Here is a 22,050-nt window from a genome sequence, read left to right on the forward strand (position 1 = left end):
GCGGTGCTTCCGCGGTAATTGGAGTTTCCTCCACCGGCGTGAGGCTATTTCGGCCCTTGGGGTTTCTGTGCCCAGCACCTCGCCTTCTCCTCCTCCGTTCCCGAACGGGTTCGCAGGCTCCCGAGTCCTCCCCGCTACCCGCCACCGGCTCTCCGCCGCGGCGTGACTCTCAGGTAGGCCCCGCGCCGCCTTCCTCGCTCCCCGCCGCCATGGCGCTTCCAACGCCGCCCGCCCCCCCTCGGGGGAGTGGGCCCCGCGGCGAGGCACCTGGGCGCGAGCCGGCCGGTTAGCGAGCTTCATTACCGGCCCCTGGGAGGGGATCTGGGGTCGCCCTGGGTCTAACCCCCTCGTCCTTCTCTTGGGGAAACTGAGGCACCGGGCGGGTCACAGCTAATGGCAGCGTCTGTCGTCTCCGCTCTTCCCTGTTAACACGTCTGTCTTATCAGACACACGCTCCCACCTCCTCGGAGAAGCCTCCCTTGGCTCCTCTTGCAGAAAGGCGTCCGTCCCCTTCGGTCTCCCGCGCTAGTCTTCGTTGCACTTTCCTCTGAAACTGGTCTGTTGGTTTGTTTCTGCCCTCCTCCGCCAAGTAGTGGCTGTAAACACAGAGACCCGCCGCCCCCGTCAAGTGTCTGTTAAATACCAGCCGCCTTGGCCCAGGCGCCCTGCCGAGGGCCGGAGGTATCTTAGAGAGGAGTCCAGACCGCCCTCTGTTCCCGGAGCTGACATTTTCCTGGGAAGAGGTTGATTGCACACAATTCCAGGTCGTGACCGGTGCTACGAAGAGAACAGGGTGCTGGTATGGCAGGTTGGGTATGTTAAATGAGGAAGGCAGGGGAGCCTCTGAGCAGGTGACCTTTTTGAATAAGGTAGGTCTAACAGCTTTATTCAAGTACAGCTTACCTGCTGTCACCCACTTAGAACTGGGCCTTTTGATGCGTTTGGGAAGTTGAATACGGTTATGGGAACATCACCCCCAGAGTTTGAGAACATCTCCATCCCCCCACCCCCCAGCGTTCTCAGGAGACAACTTTTGAGTTGGGATCTGAAGATTCAGACTGAGGCAGCTGGAGGTTTGGGGGAGGATGAATCATCCCAGGTCGAAGGAACAGGTAGTAGGAATGCTGCAGGGTGGGGCTGAGTTTGCTGTGATCACAGGCAGAAAGGGTGCCCCCAGAGCAGTAGGGCTGGAATGCAGCAAGTGGGGCAGGCGAGGAGATTGCTTGGAGATGTCCTCTGAACTTCTTGAGGGTTCCCCATGCCCTGTATAGTGTGTGGTCCGCATAGGCTGACTAATACTTGAATGACCCTTGCTCCTCCCCTGAGTTCATCCCAAAAAGGGACAGAAGAAAGAATTTTCAGGCACCGGGTGTGCGACTGATCTCACTTGGTTTTCATGATTCCTTGAACCGGATGTCAGTGACTCTTTTTGTGGATGAGAAAATCAGGGCTAAATAACCTTCCCAAAGCCACGTAGCTAGTTCCTAGACTCCGACTGCCCAAGCCCTGTTATTCCTCTGTTCACTCATGCAGTTAACCGGTGCGTCAAGTGCACCTTCGCATTTGAGGCACAGGTAGCTGGCACATCCCGCTTCCTCTCACCGAGCTGCTTTCCAAGATACTAACGTGCTCAGAGCTGTTGCTTTGACCAGGATATCTGCGCTCATTTTGTTCATGAAGTCGGGAATCCCAAGTGCGTTTCCAAAATCCCTAGCAATTTCCCCATTCTGTGTTGTCCAGAGAACAATACCAGACCTTTTGGTACCCAGTCACACCAGAGTCGATTACTTTTTAAAACTCCTCCTACAGAGAAATCGCTGAATCTTTGCCAGGACCGATTGCTTTTCTTAGTAACATCATGCAGAGAAATTGACCTAAGCCAGAGCATAGAAATTATTAAGAAGAAAGTGAACTCTCACTGAGCGGAGACCTGGAGGAGTGGGGCCTTCTGCTGGTTTATTGTTACCGTCCTGGTGCAAAGCTAAGTGTCTCAGATTATGTAAGAAAGCGGTGGATTTCTCTTCCAGCTGGTGACTGAAAAGTCCTTTGCTGTAATGTGTTTGTTTACTAATGGCGACAAATGTAAAAAGGAAATAAGGAAACGATATGGGGGTGTATGGGAACTCTATCTTTACAGTTTTCTGTATGTCAAAAACTATTCTGAAATAGTACATATTTAAAAACACTTCCTTTTCGCATTTTTTAAAAAGACTTTATTTATTTATTTATTTGACATAGAGAGAGAGAGCATAAGTAGGCAGAGATGCAGGGAGAGGGAGAAGCAAGCTCCCCACTGAGCAGAGAGCCTCATGTGGGATTCGCTCCCAGGGTCCTGACCTGAGCTGAAGGCAGATGTTTAACCGACTGAGCCACCCAGGTGCCCTGATGATCATATATTCAGATCTCTTTGGAAGAGAAAAACCTGACATCAAGTCATTTAGAGTCTTTTTTTCCCTTCTGTGACCTAATTGGCTTCATATTAGCTCTCAGTGATATCGGTTACTGAAGAAAAGACCTATCCTTCACATTTTCTGTTATTTTTTAGGGCCACAATGAGTCTGTTTGGAACAACCTCGGGTTTTGGAACTAGTGGGACCAGCATGTTTGGCAGCACGAGCACAGACAACCACAACCCTATGAAGGTACTGCGTGAAGCTTCGTGGGACTTGATTGAAGTTACAGGCCAGGGTTTCCCACAGTGAGAGAGATCCAGATAGCTTGGGAGCCTCCTTTGGGGCGAAAGCTCTGAATCTTTTTCTAGCCCACTTTCTCAGACTTGGAGCACAGAAACCGTGTCTCTTGTGCTACTGTCCTGTCCCCCCGGCTTTCTTCCCCACGTAACTTAGCAGGGTGCTTATTAAATTGTGGGTTCCCAGGGCCCAGCCCACAGCTGTTAAGTGAGAATTTCCTTTGGGGTGGGGGCGGGCCATGACTCTGATTGAGCACTTTAGGGCCAGAGTGAACCAGTGGGCCAGCACGTGGAAATCGTCCTGGCCATTCATTGAGAGTGTGGCTTCCGGCCCAGCAGGGCTAGCCCTTCTGCTAGCTTCTTTATTACTCCTATTTGGATCACAGCAAGAGAGGTCTAATTCACTTAGTTCTTAGCACAAGGAAAATCCGCCATGAGTGTTCGGTGAGAAGGAAAACAATTTTGAATGAAATCGATGATGCATACATTGTAACGTTGACTTTTCCCCCCCCCAGGATATTGAAGTGACATCGTCTCCTGATGACAGCATTGGTTGTCTGTCTTTTAGCCCACCAACGTTGCCTGGGAACTTCCTTATCGCAGGGTCATGGGCTAACGATGTAAGTCTCCCTTCCATGCATGGTCGAGAAGTCTTATCTCTTCGTATGGGCGAGGTTAGCTTTCCATTTGGTTCGGTTCTTTTCCAAGTGAATGAAGCAAAGGCAAAGCTTATTCACAGCCATTTTAAAGAAATCAGAGGGAGTGGCCCTTCTGAGCGGTGACGTTGCCTGTCACACTGCCGTCTGTTAAGAAAGCATGGTCATATGGTCATAGGCCTCACTCAGAACTCCTGCTCTAGTTCAGTGACTTGGCCTGGATTTCCAAGTCACATGTAGTGGCATTGAGAATGACGTATCCATGGTGCTATACATAAACTTCGAGGTATCCTGAAAATGTTCTTAAGGCAAATATTAAACTTTTTCAACTTGGGATATGGCACAAACCCTGCAAAGACGGTATACTTAACCTGTTGTGTACAAAAAAGGACAAGAAATCACAGTGCATAAGAGGGAAGATAAAAACTCTGGTGGAAAAAAAAACAACTCTGGTGGGAAAATCAGCAGACATGAAGAGGCCCTTTGCAGAAGGAGTGCAGGTGGCATGTTATTGTGAACTTGAACCGTTCAGCCACACTCATAAGCAGGTAAACTCAGACTTCTGTGATGGACTCTACCAAGTTAACAAGATGAAAAGTTAAAAAGAATAACACTTGGTCCCAGCAAAGAAAAGCTGAGACCTTCCGTGTACCGCTGGTAGGTATGGAAATTGGCGCACCTCTTCTGAAGGCCAGTTGGCAGTATCTATCAGAAATCCTTAAGTGTATACCCTGCCTCTCAGTGCTTCTCCTCTGAGGCAGTATTGTACCCCTCTGGGGTAAAGTATTGTACTTCACGTGCATAACTGAATTAATCTCTTGACAGCGAAAGCACTATGATCCTGTTGTCCTCTCTAGCTTCTGACGCAGAACATGGAGCTTAGGGTTGTAGAGTAGCTAGCCCAGCTCCCGCATTTGAGGGACTGGCCGCCAGGCTGCTGACCTGGCACTGTGGGCTCGGATCTGTATTCCTAGCTACTGTCTGCTACTGCTTCATTGTATTGCACTGTCTTTTTATTTTATTTAAAAGATTTTATTTATTTGTCAGCGCATACAAGGAAGGGGAGCGGCAGGCAGAGGAAGAAGCAGGCTTCCTGCCCCCCTGAGCAAGGAGCCCAATGCAGGACTTGATTCCAAGACTGTGGGGTCATGACCTGAGCTGAAGGCAGATGCTTTACTGACTGAGCCACCTGGGTGCCCCAACCTCATTTTTAAAAAGTCTTCATGCTAGTGGAAGTTTTGAAAATTATAATATCAAATAATGTATCTTATGGTATGTTTGTATGCTGGACTAGCATTTTAAAAGTTTTGGGAAAGGTTTTTCTGCAACAGAGGGGCAGTGAGGGGATTGAGGAGAGAACAGCAGGAGGAGGAAGGTAGTCATGGTTCAGCAGGTTTGGTTTCTACCTGTAGTTTCTGGAAAGACTTCACGTGATTTATTGCTGAAAAACATGAATTGTTTAATGGCAATTCATAATGCAAGGGAGGAAAGTTTCAGTTAAAAGAGTGAAGCTATCCTATAATCTAGTTTTTGAAGAAAATATGTGTGTATGGTAACATTGAAAGCACAACAAACAGTTAACTATAGACTGGTGAGATTAAGGTGATTTTTAAATTTTCTTGTCATAGTTACAAAATCTCTTAAGTAAAATGCATTATGTTTATAATCAGGAAAAACTGTAAAAAACCAGAGTATTCAGAGAAGAAAGGTAAGTTTCCCCTTTGGTCTTGATTCTCTGAATGGTAATGGATGGCATTTTGCTTTAGAAGACAAATACATCTCATAAATGTGATAAATTTATCCGTAGTTTTAGGTGTAAGCAAAAGAATTTGTATATTTTGATGGCTTGGAAATACAGGAAAATAGCCACTTGAGTAGACTTTTCAGTTGCTTTATTATTATTTTTTTTTTAAGTTTATTTACTTTAGAGAGGGAGCCTGAGCAGGAGGGGCAGAGGGAGGGAGTCTCGAGCAGACTCCGAGATGACCGCAGAGCCCAGCGCAGGGCCAGATCCCACGATCCTGAGATCGTGACCTGAGCCGAAACCGTGAGGCGGACGCTTGACTGACTGTGCCACCCAGGCGGCCCTCAATGACTTTGTTCTTCAAGTTAGATAATTAGGTTGATGTGATAAGTTTGTGTATATTTAAGTCGCACCCATTAGTTATTAGGTGTTAAATGCCTGTAAGATGTCACGAGTTGCTGTGTTTGCATTAATTTGTCATGTCACTCTAGGTTCGCTGCTGGGAAGTTCAAGATAGTGGACAGACTATTCCAAAAGCCCAGCAGATGCACACGGGGCCTGTCTTAGATGTCTGCTGGAGCGATGTGAGTGTCATCCCATTTTTCATATTTTCTACAACATAAAATCACATGTTATCTGGAGTAGTTATATATTTCTACTTTAATATAACCTGAACCACAAATTTTGTGTATGTATACACATTGTGGGAATTCTAAGTTTCTGATTGTCAGTATAATAACGTATCGATATTCCTGATACAGTCAGTTAACGTTAGCATTAGTTTATTTGAAAGTTTTTCTTGCATAGAAAGTTCATTATTTTATTGACACGTTATCTTAAAGAAATAATTGAATAATTTCTGGAAGCCAGTGCTACCTTTCTGCCGTGAATTTATGTCGTTTTAAAATGAAAAGTTTAGTATCCCCAAAAATAAATCCCAGAGGAAAAAAGAATCATTTTCTGTTAATAGGCATTTGAAGTCTTTTGGGTTTTTGGAATTCTCTTTTTTCCTCCCAAATCCTGAGCATCAGTAATATAAGCAAATACGTTCAAGTTTATCTGGCTTTGAGCTTTTATTGATTGGGGAGAATGTAATGAAGGGACCGTTCACAGGGGGGCAGCAGCAGGGAAGGTAACTGGGGAGCCACGGCAGGAGGCTGTAAAGGGGCCCATCGCCTTCCTAAAGGAGGAGCCAGTGTGGTGACAGCCCAGCCTTCCTCCCTCCCGCCACTGCTGCCCCGCGGCGGAACCCAGCAGAGGCAAGAAAACGGGCAGACAGGTGTACGTCCGTGCTGGGGAAGCGAAGTCTCCAGGCCCCTGTCAGGCCTTCTGTGTAATTTTAGTCAGGTTCATTAGATAAAAATTGCAGACAATAAAATTGGAACCTTTTTAGTGTATAATTCTGTCAGTTGGAAGAAACGCGGACAGTTGTCACAATACAGAACACCAGCCGCGGATTCCTTCCTGCCCTTCCGTCACATGCTCCTCAGTTCTAGCCGCTGGAAACCACCGACGTGTTTTCTGTCCCTGCGGTTCTGCCTGTCCCAGAGTGTCACGTGAACAGTCCTGTACCGCGTCTCCTTGGCGTCTGGCTTCTTTCGCTCTGCACAGCGCGCCTGGGACCCACGCAGGTCGTTCCGTCAGTCAGTAGTTTGTCCTTCGTGCCAAGCGGCGGCCCGGTGTGTGGCCGTGTCGCCGTTTGTTCGCCCAGCCGCTGGGAGAAGGACATTTGGACTGATTCCCACTTTGGTCGTTACGAATAACGCCGTTATAAACCGTTGTGTGCTGGGTTTTCTGTGAACAGAAGTTTTCATTTCTCTTGGGAGAATATCTCCTAGAGGGATTGCTGTGTCCCGTGTCGAGTATGTGTTTAACTTTGTGAGAAGTTGCCAGACTCCTCTTAGTTTATGTTCTCATTTTCAAATGACACCGTTCATTTATGCGATCTTATTTAATTTATAATTAAGAAATGATTTTCCTATTTATGTTTTGAGGTGATTTAGGAGCCAGAATTGGCTCCTGTTGTTTTGTTTTGGTTTGTTTTGTTTAGAATTTATTTATTTGACAGACAGAGATCACAAGTTGGCAGAGAGGCAGTCAGAGAGAGGGGGAAGCAGGCTCCCTGCCGAGCAGAGAGCCCAAAGGGGGCTCGATCCCAGGACCCCGAGATCACGACCCGAGCTGAAGGCAGAGGCTTAACCCACTGAGCCACCCAGGGCCCCTAGAATTGGCTCCGGGCTTCTCCAAGCATATTTGTCATCTGAAAAATGTTTGCTTGACCTATCGGATTGGGTTATTATGAGACTAATAATAGATCTGTGAAAACAATTTGAAAAGTGATACATTTATTGCAGATAAAACTTGTTTTTAATTTACATGTGGAAAAGTAGCAACTTGAGTAGGTTGAGAATCTTTCTGATTTTGCCAGTCTTTCTTTAACGACTGGATAACGGACCAGAATGTAGTTTCTTACAAAGTGTAGGATAAGAAGTACAACTAACTGTGATAGGAATGCTGTTGCCCCCATGTTACTGAGTGGCTGTTGGCATTTATAAAAACAGCCTGTTTCCTTTCTCCAAGTTGTACGTCATCTAATGGAGGAATCCAACCCGGTGATGAGGAGTTCTAACGTAGTGAGCGGAGCTCCGAGAGGGGCGGGGTGTCCTGGTGCTGGCTTGTAGGGAACACAGAAAGCAGCTGTGAATTTTGGGAGGGGTGCCGTGAAGGCCTCACTGAGGAGACGAGTTGAACTGAATCTTAGAAGAGAAGCGAGCCGGACGCCTGGGTGGCTCAGTGGGTTAAAGCCTCTGCCTTCCGCTCAGGTCATGATCCCAGGGTCCTGGGATTGAGGCCCACGTTGGACTCTCTGTTCAGCGGGGAGCCTGCTTCTCTCTCTTTCTGCCTGCCTCTCTGCCTACTTGGGATCTCTGTCAAATAAATAAATAAAATCTTAAAAAAAAAAAAAAAAGCGAGCCGTGTGCCTGTAACTCTTCGGGCTTTGTGTCATCCAGCGCAGGCCCAAGTTCAGATTGGGGCTCCTGCTTCCTGGCATTTTGACTTTGTCAGGTTACTTAATCTCCCTGTATTTGTTTCCTTCTTTGTAAAATGAAGGTAATAATCATTACAGCAGATGGTATTTAATTAAGGAAGTAATTATCCGGCTCTCCTAGGGCGCTAAAGCCCTGGGGATATAGTGAAGAAGGAAGTAGGCAAGGTGGGCAAATACCCCATTCATGTCAGGACAGACAGAACTGCGGCTGTCGCACTCTGCGGCAGCGAGACTGCGTCTACATGAAGGGACTGGCACAGGCTTAGTTGACGGACTTGTCGGAGGCAGCGTGGTGAGTGGCTGAGTCTAGGCCCAGACCCAGACCTTCCTGGCTCCAGAGCGCAGGTGCTGGACCGCCTCCCTCAGAGGCTTCGGGAAGGGGAGTGGACCCGTGTGGGAGGCGGGAAGAGCGGTGGGGGAGGAGGCTACCCGCGTGACAGTAGCACAGAAGCACGGAAGAGCCGTTACCTTTGAGGCACAAACCCCAAACTTGGTGGAGATGATTTCTTGGGTGCCGTAGGGACATGGCTTGCGGTGTGGCCATAGCAAGGGGGCGGGGAGCAGCTGCCTGGAGAGCGCTTGTACACACCGTTTCTCTCCCCTGGCCTTTGGACCGATGAGCCTCCCTGTCTGCACGGCCGCGGGTCGGGCATGCCGCTGCTCCGTAGTGCCGGCCGCGGCTGGCAGGGTGGGCATTTTATAACGACATCGAGAGCCACTGTGTCGCTCAGTCTCAGGGTAGCCCACGACATACATGGGGATCCTTCTAAGGATTCATGGAGTTACCCTTACAACTCCCCTGATCAAGAAGCGGATTTTATCTTTTCTTTCAGTTGGAGAATTGTTGCGTTTTAGGGGAAGCCATTTTTGCTCAGGAAGGCTGGCAGTAAATCTTGGAACCTTGGAACCAGAGACGAGATAATTTAGGTCACTGGTCAGCAGACTATGGCCCATGGGCCAGATGTGGCCATTGTCTGTTTTTGTAAATAAAGTTTCATTGGCACACAGCCACACTCATTCATGTAGGTAACGTGTACGGCTGCTTTCAAGCTATTATGACCGTTATGGAGTTGCAGCAGAGACCTGTAAAGACTAAAATACTCGATAGATGGCCCTTTCCGAAGAAGTTTGCTAACCCCTGGCCTAGACTTCCATTTAGTCTTTTCTCTTTCTAAAAATTCTCTTGTGCTGCTTCATGTATGACCAGGTTATGAGTTTTATATTTAAATATTTCTAAGACCGCTACACAGTGATTACTGATTCGTTAAGCTGTTCTGTAGTTTCTGTAGGTCCAGTGACTGTTGAAAACTAGTGTAGATTTCCGGCGCACACTTGAGAACGCTGTCAGAGACGCAGCCGGACAAGCGCCCGCTGGTAGTGGCTGCACCTGCGTGTGCAGAGAGAGTGACGCACTGTCTGTGCAGAGAGTTCACCGCTGGTGACTCTGGGCAGGCGTTATAGCTGATCATTGTTTCATTCTTGCAACTTTTGATCCAAAAAGGCTTGAAATTGGGGCGCCTGGGTGACTCACTTGGTTAAGCTTCTGCCTTTGGCTTGGGTCACGGTCCCAGAGTCCTGGCATCGAGCATCGGGTTGGGCTTTCTTCTCAGCGGAGGGCTGGCCTCTCCCTTTCCTCTGCCTGCTGCTTTGCCTGCTTGTGTGCTTGGCCTCCCTCTTTCGAGTAAGTAAAAATCTTTTTAAAAAGGCTTGAAATAAACCAGAACAAGAAAAAAAAAACTGTATAGGTGGCCCCCGGTGCCATATGTGATGCAGGATTTGCAAAAACTACTCTTGGAAGGAAGGCAGTGGCCCCTGAGAAAGGAGTGGGTCAGGGGCAGGAGTCTTCATTTTCCCTATGTAACTTCACATGCTGTTTGATTTTTTTCTTTATCCTGTTAATTTGGTATCTCTTAGAAAACTTAATCCGTCATAAAGAAATGAGCGAGAACTGTGTTTCGCATTTGACACAGGAGTTTATGATGCGCCGGCCCCTAAATAACTAGAAAAATAAAATTGCAAAGCAAAGCCTGCCCCAAGATGATCAACCTAACATTCAGATAGAAATTGTATATATTTTTTTCTAGAATGACAGATTTTCTTGATTTTTCTTTTAGGATGGGAGCAAAGTATTTACAGCATCATGTGATAAAACTGCCAAAATGTGGGACCTCAACAGCAATCAAGCAATACAGATTGCACAGGTAATAAACACTGAGTCCAGAAAGGCTGGTGCCTGGGGTGGTGATGATTTTTAAATTCTAATTCTCGAGTATAGAAAACAGTTGACTCTATCAAATCAGTTAGACTTACGCTTTCCAGAAACCTCTTTAGCATCAGAGTAACACCAGGGTAATAACCATTCTCACTCCTACTGGCGTTTCACAGGTGGTCTGTCTTGGATCTTCTGTATGTGTGTAGGTGAGGGGGGCGTCCTAAGGAGTTAGTGCCATCAAAGCCTAGAAAAGACAGATGTTACAGGTGGGCCTCAACATTCATGTGTTTGACGTTGTGACAGCCGTGTGTGGCTTGCCTTTTACCAGCTGCATTTGGACACTGGTCCACTGGATGAGTATTTATTGAATGCCTGCTCCGTGCCAGGCACTGCCGGTCAGGGTACACACCCCCGGAGCTTTTAGTCTACCAGGAGCAGCAGGCGCGAAGGGCAGAAGTAATGAAGCTCAGAGAAGCAAGACCCAGAAGGTCCGACCTGGTTGGGAAGGGCCTCTTGACCCAAAACCATTTTCGGAAAGACCTTGCTTACTCTGGGCTCCCAGTTTGTGTGGCTGTGTGCCGGAAGCATCTCTTTGATCTCTTCATTCACGCCACCTGAGTCAGTAGATAAAACTGTACTAATTATTTCTGAATATTTCCATGGGGAGGGGCTTACTTTAACTCTCATAGGTAAAATAAAATTAACATTTTTCAGGATGGAAAGTAGCTATACGTTCTTCGGTGAAATTGAGTGTCCGTGGTCTCTAGGAAGGGTTTGGATATCCTGTGGTGTTTGTTTGGTAGGACCTCAGTATTTTGGTTTATGCCTTCTCTTTGAGTTTCCAGAACTAAAGGTGCTTAGCATGTAGTTACATTTATCTTGACTTGTTTTGATTTTGTCTTCTTGCAAGCATGATGCCCCTGTGAAGACCATACACTGGATCAAAGCGCCCAACTACAGCTGCGTGATGACCGGGAGTTGGGATAAGACTCTGAAGGTTTGATACACCAGTGAGGGGGGCTGCATGGCCTGGCCAGGAGTGACGTGAATTCTTACACTGTTGGGACGATAGCTCTGAAATGGTCACTTAATGGGTGTTTGTTTGTTTTTTAATTTTAGTTTTGGGATACACGATCATCAAATCCTATGATGGTCTTGCAGCTCCCTGAAAGATGTTACTGTGCCGATGTGGTAAGGAGTTCCTGACTTCGTACATATCCTTTAAGAGAAATACAGATCTTACCTTGTGACATCTTGCAGTTAGAGGGTGATCTAAAAATCCCTCTAACTTGAATAATGAATACACAGGATGTAGTTCCGATTTCCTCAGTTCTCTTAAATCAGGAAATTTTTGTGCTGCTTTTGTCCCCAAATACTAAATATTGGTTCTCAAGTTTTTTTGTCATTTGTTACTTGAAGATGTTCGGGAGCCGCATACCACACGTATATAACAGTTACTGTTACGTAGGAAAGTGGGCACCGACTGTGTGGTGTGGTGTTGGATCTTTGGGGACTGAGTGGAAGAGAAACTGAAGGACTTTCTCTCTCCATTTGATTATAAGTCTTTTTTTTTTTTTTTTTTTTTAAGATTTTATCCATTCACTTGACAGGGAGAGAGAGAGGGAACACAAGCAGGGGGAACAGCAGTCGGAGAGGGAAAAGCAGGCTCCCCACGGAGCAGGGAGCCCATTGCGGGGCTCGATCCCAGGACCCTGGGATCACGACCGAAGCCGAAGGCAGACGCCTCACCGTCTGAGCCACCTGGGTGCCCCAGTTTGGTTTTAAGTCTTAGTTTTGTGCTAACAGCCAGTAATTCCACTTTTAGGAATTTATCATGAGAAAAATAAAGACGCAGATGGTCTTTGTTCTGTATAATGTAATGAAGGCTTGGATGTGGCCTGATGAGCCCACAAGACCAGTGCAGTTAAATGAGCTCATTTGAGGGGATATTGGACAGCAGCTGCTGGTGTTCTTGGACAACACGCGTCATTCGCATGAGGTGATAAAGTACACGGAGCGGACATGCCCACATGTGCATGCGTGATGCTCACACGAGCCCCCGAGGAGAACGCAGCATGTTAATGGCAGTCAGCCATGGAAGGGTGGTGTAGGTGCTCTTCATTTCTTCTCTATTCCTCCGTATTTTTTTTTTAAAGGTTTATTTTTATTTATTTGACGGAGATCACAAGTAGGCAGAGAGTCAGGCAGAGAGGTGGAAGCAGGTTCCCTACTGAGCAGAGAGCCCGATGTGGGGCTCGATCCCAGGACCCTGGGATCATGACCTGAGCTGAAGGCAGAGGCTTTAACTCACTGAGCCACTCAGGTGCCCCATATTCTTCTGTGTTTTTTAAAAATAATCCTGTATTTTATAGTTTTAAAAAATTAGGCTTTTAAAAATGCATGTTCTACTTTGGAATAATTATTGCCCTAGGTTTTCATGAAGAGTATTGTGGTATCATTGGATTTTTAAACTTAAGAAAATTCAGACTTATTTTTGGAGTCTAAAAACACGGATCTGATATTTTGGTATTAAAAGAAAATAACACTTTCCTTCATTTTAAGCACGTCTTTGCTTTCCTCTGTTCCCTAGATCTACCCTATGGCCGTGGTGGCCACTGCAGAGAGAGGACTGATTGTCTACCAGTTAGAGAACCAACCGTCCGAGTTCAGGAGGATAGAGTCTCCACTGAAGCATCAGGCGAGTCACCTGTCCGGTCAGGAAGCACATGCTTACTGTGTGTCGTACACAGTTCAGGGCCCGTGTGGGCAGTACCGATGTGCTTTCCGACACCGAGAAGTGTTTTCGAAGGGGTCAGTTTAAGGATACAAGTACACGTATTTTGTGAGCAGATACTGTCCAGCCCTGGAGGAGCCTGACTTCTCTGTCATCTCGCTGCTGTATACAGTTGTATACCATGGATGGGCTCTGTCGGGTCCTAGCGCCCAGCCTCAGCTCTGCCTTCGCGGGGCCCACACACCACCAGGCTTCTCCCTGCAGTCTCCCCGCTGCCACAGACTCTTAGGTTTTCTTCACTCTCTTCTCACTCCTAGGCTCTCCCTCCTCTAGCCTTTGTCTCAGCTGATCAGCTCAGCTCCTACTCAGAGAACATCGTGGTGGGGAACTGCTTGTCTTCTTCCTGGGGAATCTAGGAGTCGGCCTGCGCCTGTGTCTTTCCCTGCCTTACTCCTGCCAGTTAGGTGAGGTCTGTGCTCTGTGAAGGCCCATGTTGTGGTGGGGCGCTGTGATTGACCTTCCCCAACCCCCCCCACCACCACCACCCGGTATCTGGACACTTGCTGCTCCCCGCCCAGCACCACTAGCACAGTGCTCCGAAAGTTCTCGAAAACAAACTCCTGCCCTACACCCTCCGGTGCCACCTGGACCCTTTTTCTTTGCAGTGAAGCATCTCACGTGAGCTTTCTTGGTTTCCTTACCTCCCACTCGTTTCTCATCCGATTCCGTTGAGGCTTCGGCCCCCATGACTCCGCTGACACGGTTTTTGCCTTGGCCGCCGACGGCTCCCTCATCCGCAGTTCCAGTAGACGCTGAGCACCCCTCAGCTTAGCTTAGCAGAGCAGCATTCACCACTGTTCTTATCTGTTCTTGAACACCCTGTCCCTGGCCTCTGTACTGCCCACCTCTCACCCTCTGCCTCTCCGGTGGCTGCTTTGTCTTCCTTGCCAGTTCTCGCTGCACTCCCCAGGCCTCTGCCCTTGCCGGCCGCCTTCTCTACTGAAGCAGAATCTCATCCCTGTCCTTGCTGTCATGTAGGCATACCTTGTGGGCGGGGGACCCAGATCCCCAAAAGACCTCGTCTCTGGGATCCCTAGAGGGACACCCACGGTCTGACAGCTCCTTTGCGTGTCTCCCAGCATCTCAGCCCAGCGGTGTCTCACACCGAACCTGGGACCACTTCCTGCAGGTCTTGAGATGTTTCGTCTCGTCAGGCTTCTCCCTGGCTGCTTTCCCCAAGACCGTGTGTGTGTGTGTGTGTGTGTGTGTGTGTCTTAGCAGAGCTGCGCGTTCATGTTTTACATATCGTGTCTCGTACTGCCCGCTAGAACGTCAGTCCAGGCGAGGCAGGGATTTCTGTTTGTTGCCTCCTCATCCCCAGCTCCTGGGACCAGGGCCGATGCATAGAAGTTTTCTGCAGATGTTTGCTGAGTGAACAAACAGCCTTCACCTGCTCCTGCCTGCCACCCTCAGCCGCCTCTACCCCATGTGCTCTGCATCTCAGGAGAGGGGACCCCCACCTGCTCGTCTGAGCTGGAGATCTGGAAGTCATCCTTGATCTGCTCCCCTCCTTTTCTCCTGTCTCACTGGTCTCCAGGTTCCCTTCTGCTCTTCAGGTGTTGTGGAATCTGTTCATTTCGTTCCTTCCCTCCTGCCTCATCTGATCTGAGTCCCTTGCGTGACTAAGAGCTTAGATCTTGGCCCTCTGGTCTGCTCCTCATGCGTGGGTCAGGGAGCTCTTACGATGGCATATCTGACTTTCCCACATCTGTGCTTAAAAACCCAGCACCGACTCCTCGTTTCCCTTTGGGTAAATCCCAGATTCCGTGACAGAACCTAGTCTGACTGCCTTCATCACCTGCTGCCTGCGCCAGGCACCCTGGCCTTTCATTTGCCGAGGCAGGGCCTCAGCATTTGCATAGGGCCACTGTGTGGTTGTGTTCTTGTAAACGGTGCCCCCAGGAGTGTGCAGTTCCCGGTCTCTGTGCTGAGCATGAGAGGCACAGTCATGGTTCCTGGTGACTTACAGGTTTTTGCCTCTTTTCATTAATGTTTTTTCCACTCACAAAAGTAATGGGCTTGTTGTTCAAAAAAAAGGCAAACGGTATAGAAATCGAGCTGGCATGTTTTTTTCCATTTACTTAGGAAATTTGTGAGCTTTAGCAAGCGTTGCAGTAACAAACTGCTCTCTCTCTCCATCTTCTGTGGCTTCATCCCCCGGCTCTGACCCTGCCCCCATGCTTCCTGAACTCCTCATGGAAGATAAGAGCTCAGGTTGGGTAGGGTGGGTGGTCCTCTGGAGGAGGCCAGGTCCTCAGACCGGAAGGTGGGAGTGAGCACCAAGGCCCTGGCCTCTGCCCCTGGTGGCTGGGTCCCAGCTCTTTTGTGGGACCCTCTGTAGAGTCCAGGAGAACCCTTGTTTGGGTCCTGAGACTCAGGTGAGGCACAGCGTGTTACTTCTGCATAGTGTGGTCACAGTTGGGAAAGTCCTGGCCATGTCCACTGTCCCACGTGACCTTTGTTTCCCTGTGATCACCGGGCAGATGCGGTTTCCCTTCTCCATGGGGGGAAGCAGAGGCCCAGAAACATTGGGCGAGTTGCTGCAGGGTGTCCACCTGGTTAGTGGTGGGCTGTGAATCGGGCCAGCGCCGGAAGAGGACCTGGCGGGTTTCCGGGGGGCAGACACAGCGCATGCTCTGCAGTTTGTTCGTAAAGTCGGGGGGCTGAGTACAGGTAGTTTCTCAAAAGGTAGAAAATACTGCTTGGTGGAGAACTAGAACTTACGTGCTCGCATAATGTGTTTCTGGTTCTGTGAAACCCAGAAATGAGGTGGATGCCACGGACCTTCACTTGGTTACGAAGTCTTGTATCTTACTTTACGATAACATACTGTGTTGTTGTTTTTTTTCTTTGAAATCATAGCATCGATGTGTGGCTATTTTTAAAGACAAACAGAACAAGCCAACTGGTTTCGCCCTGGGAAGCATCGAGGGGAGGGTTGCTATTCACTACATCAACCCCCCAAATCCGTAAGTGGGCTCGGTTCACTTGGTGAATTTTCACTTGAGACTTTTTCAGAATGGGAAACTCATGTGGGCCTTTGCTTCTCAGCGCCAAAGATAACTTTACCTTCAAATGTCACCGCTCAAACGGAACCAACACCTCAGCTCCTCAGGACATCTATGCGGTATGTTTTTAGAAACTTCAACTTTGAGATTGAGAAACTAGACTTGGAGGTGGGTGGCTGAGTCATTACAAGCCAGGAAAGCTCCCTCTGGCATCATGCATGTTCACGGGCAGAGACCGGTGGCTTACATTGTAGATGCTGGTTTTCTGTTCTTGAGACACATTGGCCATCTTTGCTGTCTTTGTGCTGCTGCTGAGTGCAAGCGGACGGCTCCCTCGGGGGCCTTCCCTCTCCTCCTGAGCACTGCCGGGCGCTCAGACTCTTAGCTGAAACTGAGAAATTGCTGATTGCTGAGAAAGAGAAGGCGCTTTCCTGAGGCACTGCTTGGCGTCCTGGCTGGCTACGTATTTGTTAACTTCTGCTGCCTTGTGTTCACAACAAGGGACGTGATTCGCTTCTAGGCTGCCCGTGGATTCCGGAAGCCCAGCTAGGTTCTCCATGTTCCACGGGCAGCCGGCGCTTGGGAAGCAGCGGCCGCGCGTTCTGTTTCCGGAGTGAAGCAGGAGGCGTGTCAGTACAAATCTGGTTCCTCCTCCCTCCTCTACCACTTCTCACCGTGCACGTGTGAATCCTTGCAGGTAAATGGGATCGCGTTCCATCCTGTGCACGGCACACTTGCCACTGTGGGGTCGGATGGCAGATTCAGCTTTTGGGACAAAGATGCCAGAACGAAACTAAAAACTTCCGAACAGCTAGACCAGCCGATAGCGGCTTGCTGCTTCAATCACAACGGAAACATATTCGCCTACGCCTCCAGCTACGACTGGTCAAAGGTGAGCATCCCCAGGCCCGCCAGGGTCATTGAGGCAGCGGCGCCCGGCTCTGCAGTCAGAAGGCCTGGGCTTGAGTTGTGACTCTTCTCTGGACCTGCCAAGGTCACCGTCCCGTCCCTGCAAAGGGACATAGGCGGCCCTCCTCACAAGGTGTGGGGACTCAGTCATACCTGTGGAGCCTTTTCCCTGGGAACCTTCCCCTGGGAAGGGTCTGGTCATTGTGAGGCCAGAAGCAGAGAGACTCCAGGAGGCTCCGAGTCCGTCAGGGAGGCCCAGGGCTGCGGTCAGAGAGTGAGGGGGCGCGGTGGGGCCAGGTCATGAGGCTTTCGTTGGAAAAATTGCTTCTTTTTTATTATCTGGGGCCGACAGGGTCATGGCTGCATTTTGGGGGCCTCCCAGCGCGGTGGTAAGGGGAGCAGACTCGGGACTGGGGCTCCAGGCCACTGGTGCACAGCCCCCGTGTTTGCTTCTCAGCCGCTGGGTCTCCTGGATCGTTTGTTCATTTTTCTCGTGCCCCCCCCCGCAGCCCCTTCTCCGCAGCAGCAGCCTTCCAGACTTTTCCCTGCTCTGCTCTTGCTGCCTAGGTTCCTGACCGGTGAGGTCGCCGGCCTCACCCAGAAAGGCTTTGCCCTCCTCAGTGTCTTTCCCTTTCATCCGCACGCGTGCCCGCCTGCCCTGCCATCCCCTTCCGCCCGCCTCCTGCCCCAGACTCCCGGGCACCCCTCCATTCTCTCCTCCTGCGAGCACCTTCTCTGCCTGCCCAGCAGCTCCTCGTCCCTCTGTAAGACACACCGACCCCTGCGGCCCTGCTAGGGCCCTAGCTGAGAATGCTTGTTCTCCCCGAGCGACGACCACGGCAGCGGGGTTGGCACCTGCCAGCTTCCGTTCCTCTGGCTGCCTCCTCGGGGCCGCCCTTCCCCGTCAGCTCTCACCTGACTGGTTCATCTTGGGGTTCTCCCAGCGCAAACCAGTGACCCTTCAGTCTCTGACTTGGTTCCCGAGCTTGCCCTCCACTTCTTCCCAGCATCCCCGCCCCGGTTGTGTGAACTCGCGCCCCGAGCGCCTTCCCTTGGGAGGTGGAAGGCGGGTGACTCCGCCCGCACGCGCTCTGGCCTCCAGACTCGCTGCCTCCCTGGGTCCCCCTTCGAGTCCGTCACTGTCCGCTCACTGGGGGTCTCGGCGTCACCTTTGGTTCTCTCTCTCTCAGAAGCGCGGGGCGGTCGGCCGTGTCTGGTGGCTTTAGCGGCAGTGCCCCTGCCCGCCCGGCCGCCGCACCCGAGCCCCTCTCGCCGGGACTGTACCGATGCGGGCCGGGCAGCGGAGCCGGGTTTCTGGGAGCCGTGCTGCTGAGGTGCCCCCGGGGGTGCAGTGCTCATGCGTGGTGGGCGCGTTCGGTGTCCGTCTGTACCCAGCAAACCGTCGCCGCAGCCCACATGACCTTGTTGTTTAAGATAACGGTTTCTGCTCCCCCAGAAGTTTCCATGTGTGTTGCCGTCATCCTGCCCCCGACACACACACACACACGACCCTCGACCCGCTTCCTGTCATTGTAGATGAGCTTGCGTCTTCCAGAACTTTGGGTCAGAGGAGTCCTGCACTACGTGCTCTCTCTGGCGTGGCTGCTTTCACCCCGTGCGCGGATCGTGGCGTCCGCCCCGGCGTTGAGTGGCCCCGCTGTCAGGCGGTCCGTGGGGCCAGCGCGCCACGTGCGTGTCCATCTGCCAGTGGCGGCCACACGCATAGTTTTTGCAAAGGATGCCTCGTCCGGTCCTGCCGAGCTGGGGCTGGAGCAGGCTGTGGCCGGGGCCTTGGTTCTCCACACGGGGCATGCCCTGGTCCACGTGCCCAGGCCCGGCTGCCTCAGGCTGCACCCCCCACCCCCCTCCCTGCCCCCCGCCCGGTGCCGCTCCGGGCGCTGCGTGGTGCGGGCGCTGGCGAACTGGAGTGCGCTGGAAGGGGGAGGAGGCGCATCGCTGTGAGCGCCACACTCGGGCCGGACTCGTCCAGACGGTTAATGTCAGCTTACACTGGGAATTACTTACATTGTAACGTTTTTCGCTTAAGAAGAGTTGCTTTGGGAATTTCACACTGTTCCTGGTTTAAGGACAGTTCTCTCGGGCATGAAATTGCGATCACAGGGGACGAAGGGTATGAGGTCGCTGCCCGAATGTGACGGTCCTCCAACACCTGAGGGGCCGCTGCTCTGCCGTGCCCACCACCCCCTCCGCTGTCCTGTCCCTGTGGACGCCCCTTAGAGCTGCTGCGGCCGCCGTTGCTCTTCCCTGGGGGATGATGTTTGAAGGCCTCAGTTCGCCCTTCACGGTCCTTCTTAGTCCGTCCTGGTCCCGATTTCCAGGCTCCCCGAGACTCGCACGGCTCCCCTCCCGCCTCCCCACGGAGGGCGGACCCACTGACCACCGCATGTACTTGCACTTGTCTCTGGGTCGGTGTGGGCTGGCTCGTCCTGGCCCTTGCCTTTAGGAAGGCATAGAGCAGATGTCTCCTCTTCTAAGAAACCTCACGTCTGAGCCAGTCCTCCGCTGCGCTCCCTGGGGGCCTTGCTCCTGCGGCGGTCACGTTGGCATTGAAGTGGTGAGGGGTTAACGAGGCTTAGCGCTGAAAAATACGTAGAAGATCATGCCTCTGAGTGGGTCACCGAAGACAGATTTCCGCCAAGGCCCTAACCTTTCCTCTGAAACCAGAGTTTAGATTTGGTTAACATTTTGGCTTTTCTGTCCCTCCATAAACCTGTTTTGTTCTCCCAGATACGTTATCTCGTGTACGTAGCACAGGACTTGGCGTATACAAAGTGCCCACAAAATGCTGATTTTTACTCTTTAATGATAAGATTGTTGTGTGTGTTTTTCTCCCCCCATAGGGACATGAGTTTTATAATCCCCAAAAGAAAAATTACATTTTCCTGCGTAATGCAGCCGAAGAGCTAAAACCCAGGAATAAGAAGTAGTGGCCGGAGACTTCTGGGTTGTCCAGAGTTGTTTCCTCTCCACTCTGCCTCGTCTTTGTACGGATTCGGGTCCCAGTGTTTGGTAGGTCGTCAGCCCTGGATGTGGACTCAAGCCCTGGAGAAAACAGTGTCCTCGATCAGCAGTCAGGAGCCCCGCCGGCCGCGATGACTGTCTGTCTCTCCATTCCACTGCCTGTTACAGATTTCTTCTGTGACTCCACGGGGACTGAAATGATTCTAGAAGTTAGGTTCCTGTGGGCGACTGCCACGTGTTTTGCCGTTCTTCATTCAGCCGTGTTTGTGTTCAAGAACACCGGGAAACGTCCCATGAGCGCTGTACTGTGTTTTGTAATAAAATATTTTGAAGATTCCCTACTAAGCTCCCTTTGTGTGTCTCTCCCCCTGCCTGCCCCCTAAGCTCTGAAGTGGCCATACTGTCCCGCAGCGTCCTGGGTTTTGATTTGTGATTGGAGCCGCCCTTGGGGACATGCAGTAGCCTTGCCCCTTCGAGAGGGCATCCTGAGCTGTGCCTGCCGCGTGGAGCGCCTAGTGGTAGCGGCGAGCACAGGCCGGCAGAGGCTGGATGTGTGTTTCCCTTGCTTCCTTCGTGCCATCCTTAACCTCCCCAGTGGTGTTTGGCTTTGCTGGCAGAGGTCCCCGTGGCCGGAGTGGGGCCTGCCCCATATGCCGAGGGGCAGGCCTTTGTGCACAAGCCCGAGTGGGTGATGGTTGTGGACCAACCATCAGGTTAGGACCCGAGCCCCCCGTCCCCGGTGCTGTTCAGTCGCGCCCCAGTATGGTAGCTATTTTTATTCCGTGTCATTGAGAATTCTTGATTGGTAAGTATCCGAAATGAAATTCAGCTTAACATGGCTTTTTCCTGACTTTTGAGTCTGTTGTGTTTTTACCCCATGATCCCAAAGGCTGCTTACGCTTTACTGTTCGGGGCTGGTACGTAAACAACTTGCTGAGTTTGGAAATCTGCCTTTGACAATGTTGTAAGTTGTGTTTGCCTTCTCATGAAAAGCAATGAAAATAAAATTTTCTATTAGAAGAGATTGCCTGCGCTGAATGGTTTAAATTCTTCGGTAGTCTGCTCACAAGTAAAATCAGACTCATTAACTCTTCCGTTCTATCTTTTCGGATGAAAATGTATTTTCTGAGAGAGAAAGGCGGTGCACTGGTGGGGAAAAAAAGCCTGAATTTTCAAGTTACTTATTTACACCTCACTCCATGAATCAGCCCTGTGCTTATGGGGAAGGGAGGGCAAGCAGGACCGCTGTGCCGCACGGAGGCAGCGTCTGTGAGCACCGGTTTAGCCGTGGTTGCGTAATGCTCTTTACAAGCTAGTGACTGGTGACGCTCCAGAGGAGACCTCGAAATCATGAGTCTAAACCAGGAGCTTTGCCGTGTTCTTTTCCAAGACTGGGCCTCAGCACATCACCAAGGGGATAGGTAGTTTGTGCCGTTGGCTAATTTAAAACATTTGCCAGAATCCATTAATCAAAGTTACCCGTGTTGGGGTACCGGAAACGAGGAATGAGGGAGCTCCTTGGCGCCCACAGAGATGTGAACCCTGGTAGATGGGGCCAAGGCTCATTTCTCCAGCTGTCCAGAACCGAGAGCATAAAAACCTGCTATGGGTTCACTCACGATGAACCAGGAAATATTTGTTGAAATCGCTGAACTTCTTAAGATAATTATTTTCATGTTTTCTGAAAGGATGTGGAGTTTGAGGAGCTCTCAGATCTTTCTTTCTTTTTTTTTTTTAAAGATTTATTTATTGGACAGATAGAGATTACAAGTAGGCAGAGAGGCAGGCAGAGAGAGAGAAGGAAGCAGGCTCCCAGCTAAGCAGAGAGCCCGATGCGGGGCTCGATCCCAGGACCGTGGGATCATGACCTGAGCTGAACGCAGAGGCTTTAACCCACTGAGCCACCCAGGCGCCCCTGAGGAGCTCTCAGATCTTAAACATCACCCCTGCAGGTACCCACACTACACGCTGCTCATGAACTTGCCGGCATCTTCTGGTTCAGAAAGA

At 50.4% G+C, this 22,050-nt stretch overlaps 1 protein-coding gene across 1 annotated transcript; it reads left to right on the forward strand.

The window, feature by feature from the left end:
* Positions 1-21,067, forward strand: RAE1 (ribonucleic acid export 1). The gene is made up of 12 exons (XM_045981123.1): positions 1-173; positions 2,546-2,642; positions 3,205-3,309; positions 5,581-5,673; positions 10,253-10,339; positions 11,261-11,347; positions 11,470-11,541; positions 12,941-13,048; positions 16,007-16,113; positions 16,196-16,271; positions 16,850-17,044; positions 19,923-21,067. The coding sequence occupies exons 2-12, from the start codon at positions 2,553-2,555 to the stop codon at positions 20,007-20,009; spliced, it is 1,107 nt and encodes a 368-aa protein (XP_045837079.1). The 5' UTR covers positions 1-173; positions 2,546-2,552; the 3' UTR covers positions 20,010-21,067.
* The last annotated feature ends 983 nt before the right edge of the window (positions 21,068-22,050 follow it).

The sequence above is a fragment of the Meles meles genome, chromosome 16, assembly GCF_922984935.1.
Source record: "Meles meles chromosome 16, mMelMel3.1 paternal haplotype, whole genome shotgun sequence".
Classification (NCBI taxonomy): domain Eukaryota; kingdom Metazoa; phylum Chordata; class Mammalia; order Carnivora; family Mustelidae; genus Meles; species Meles meles.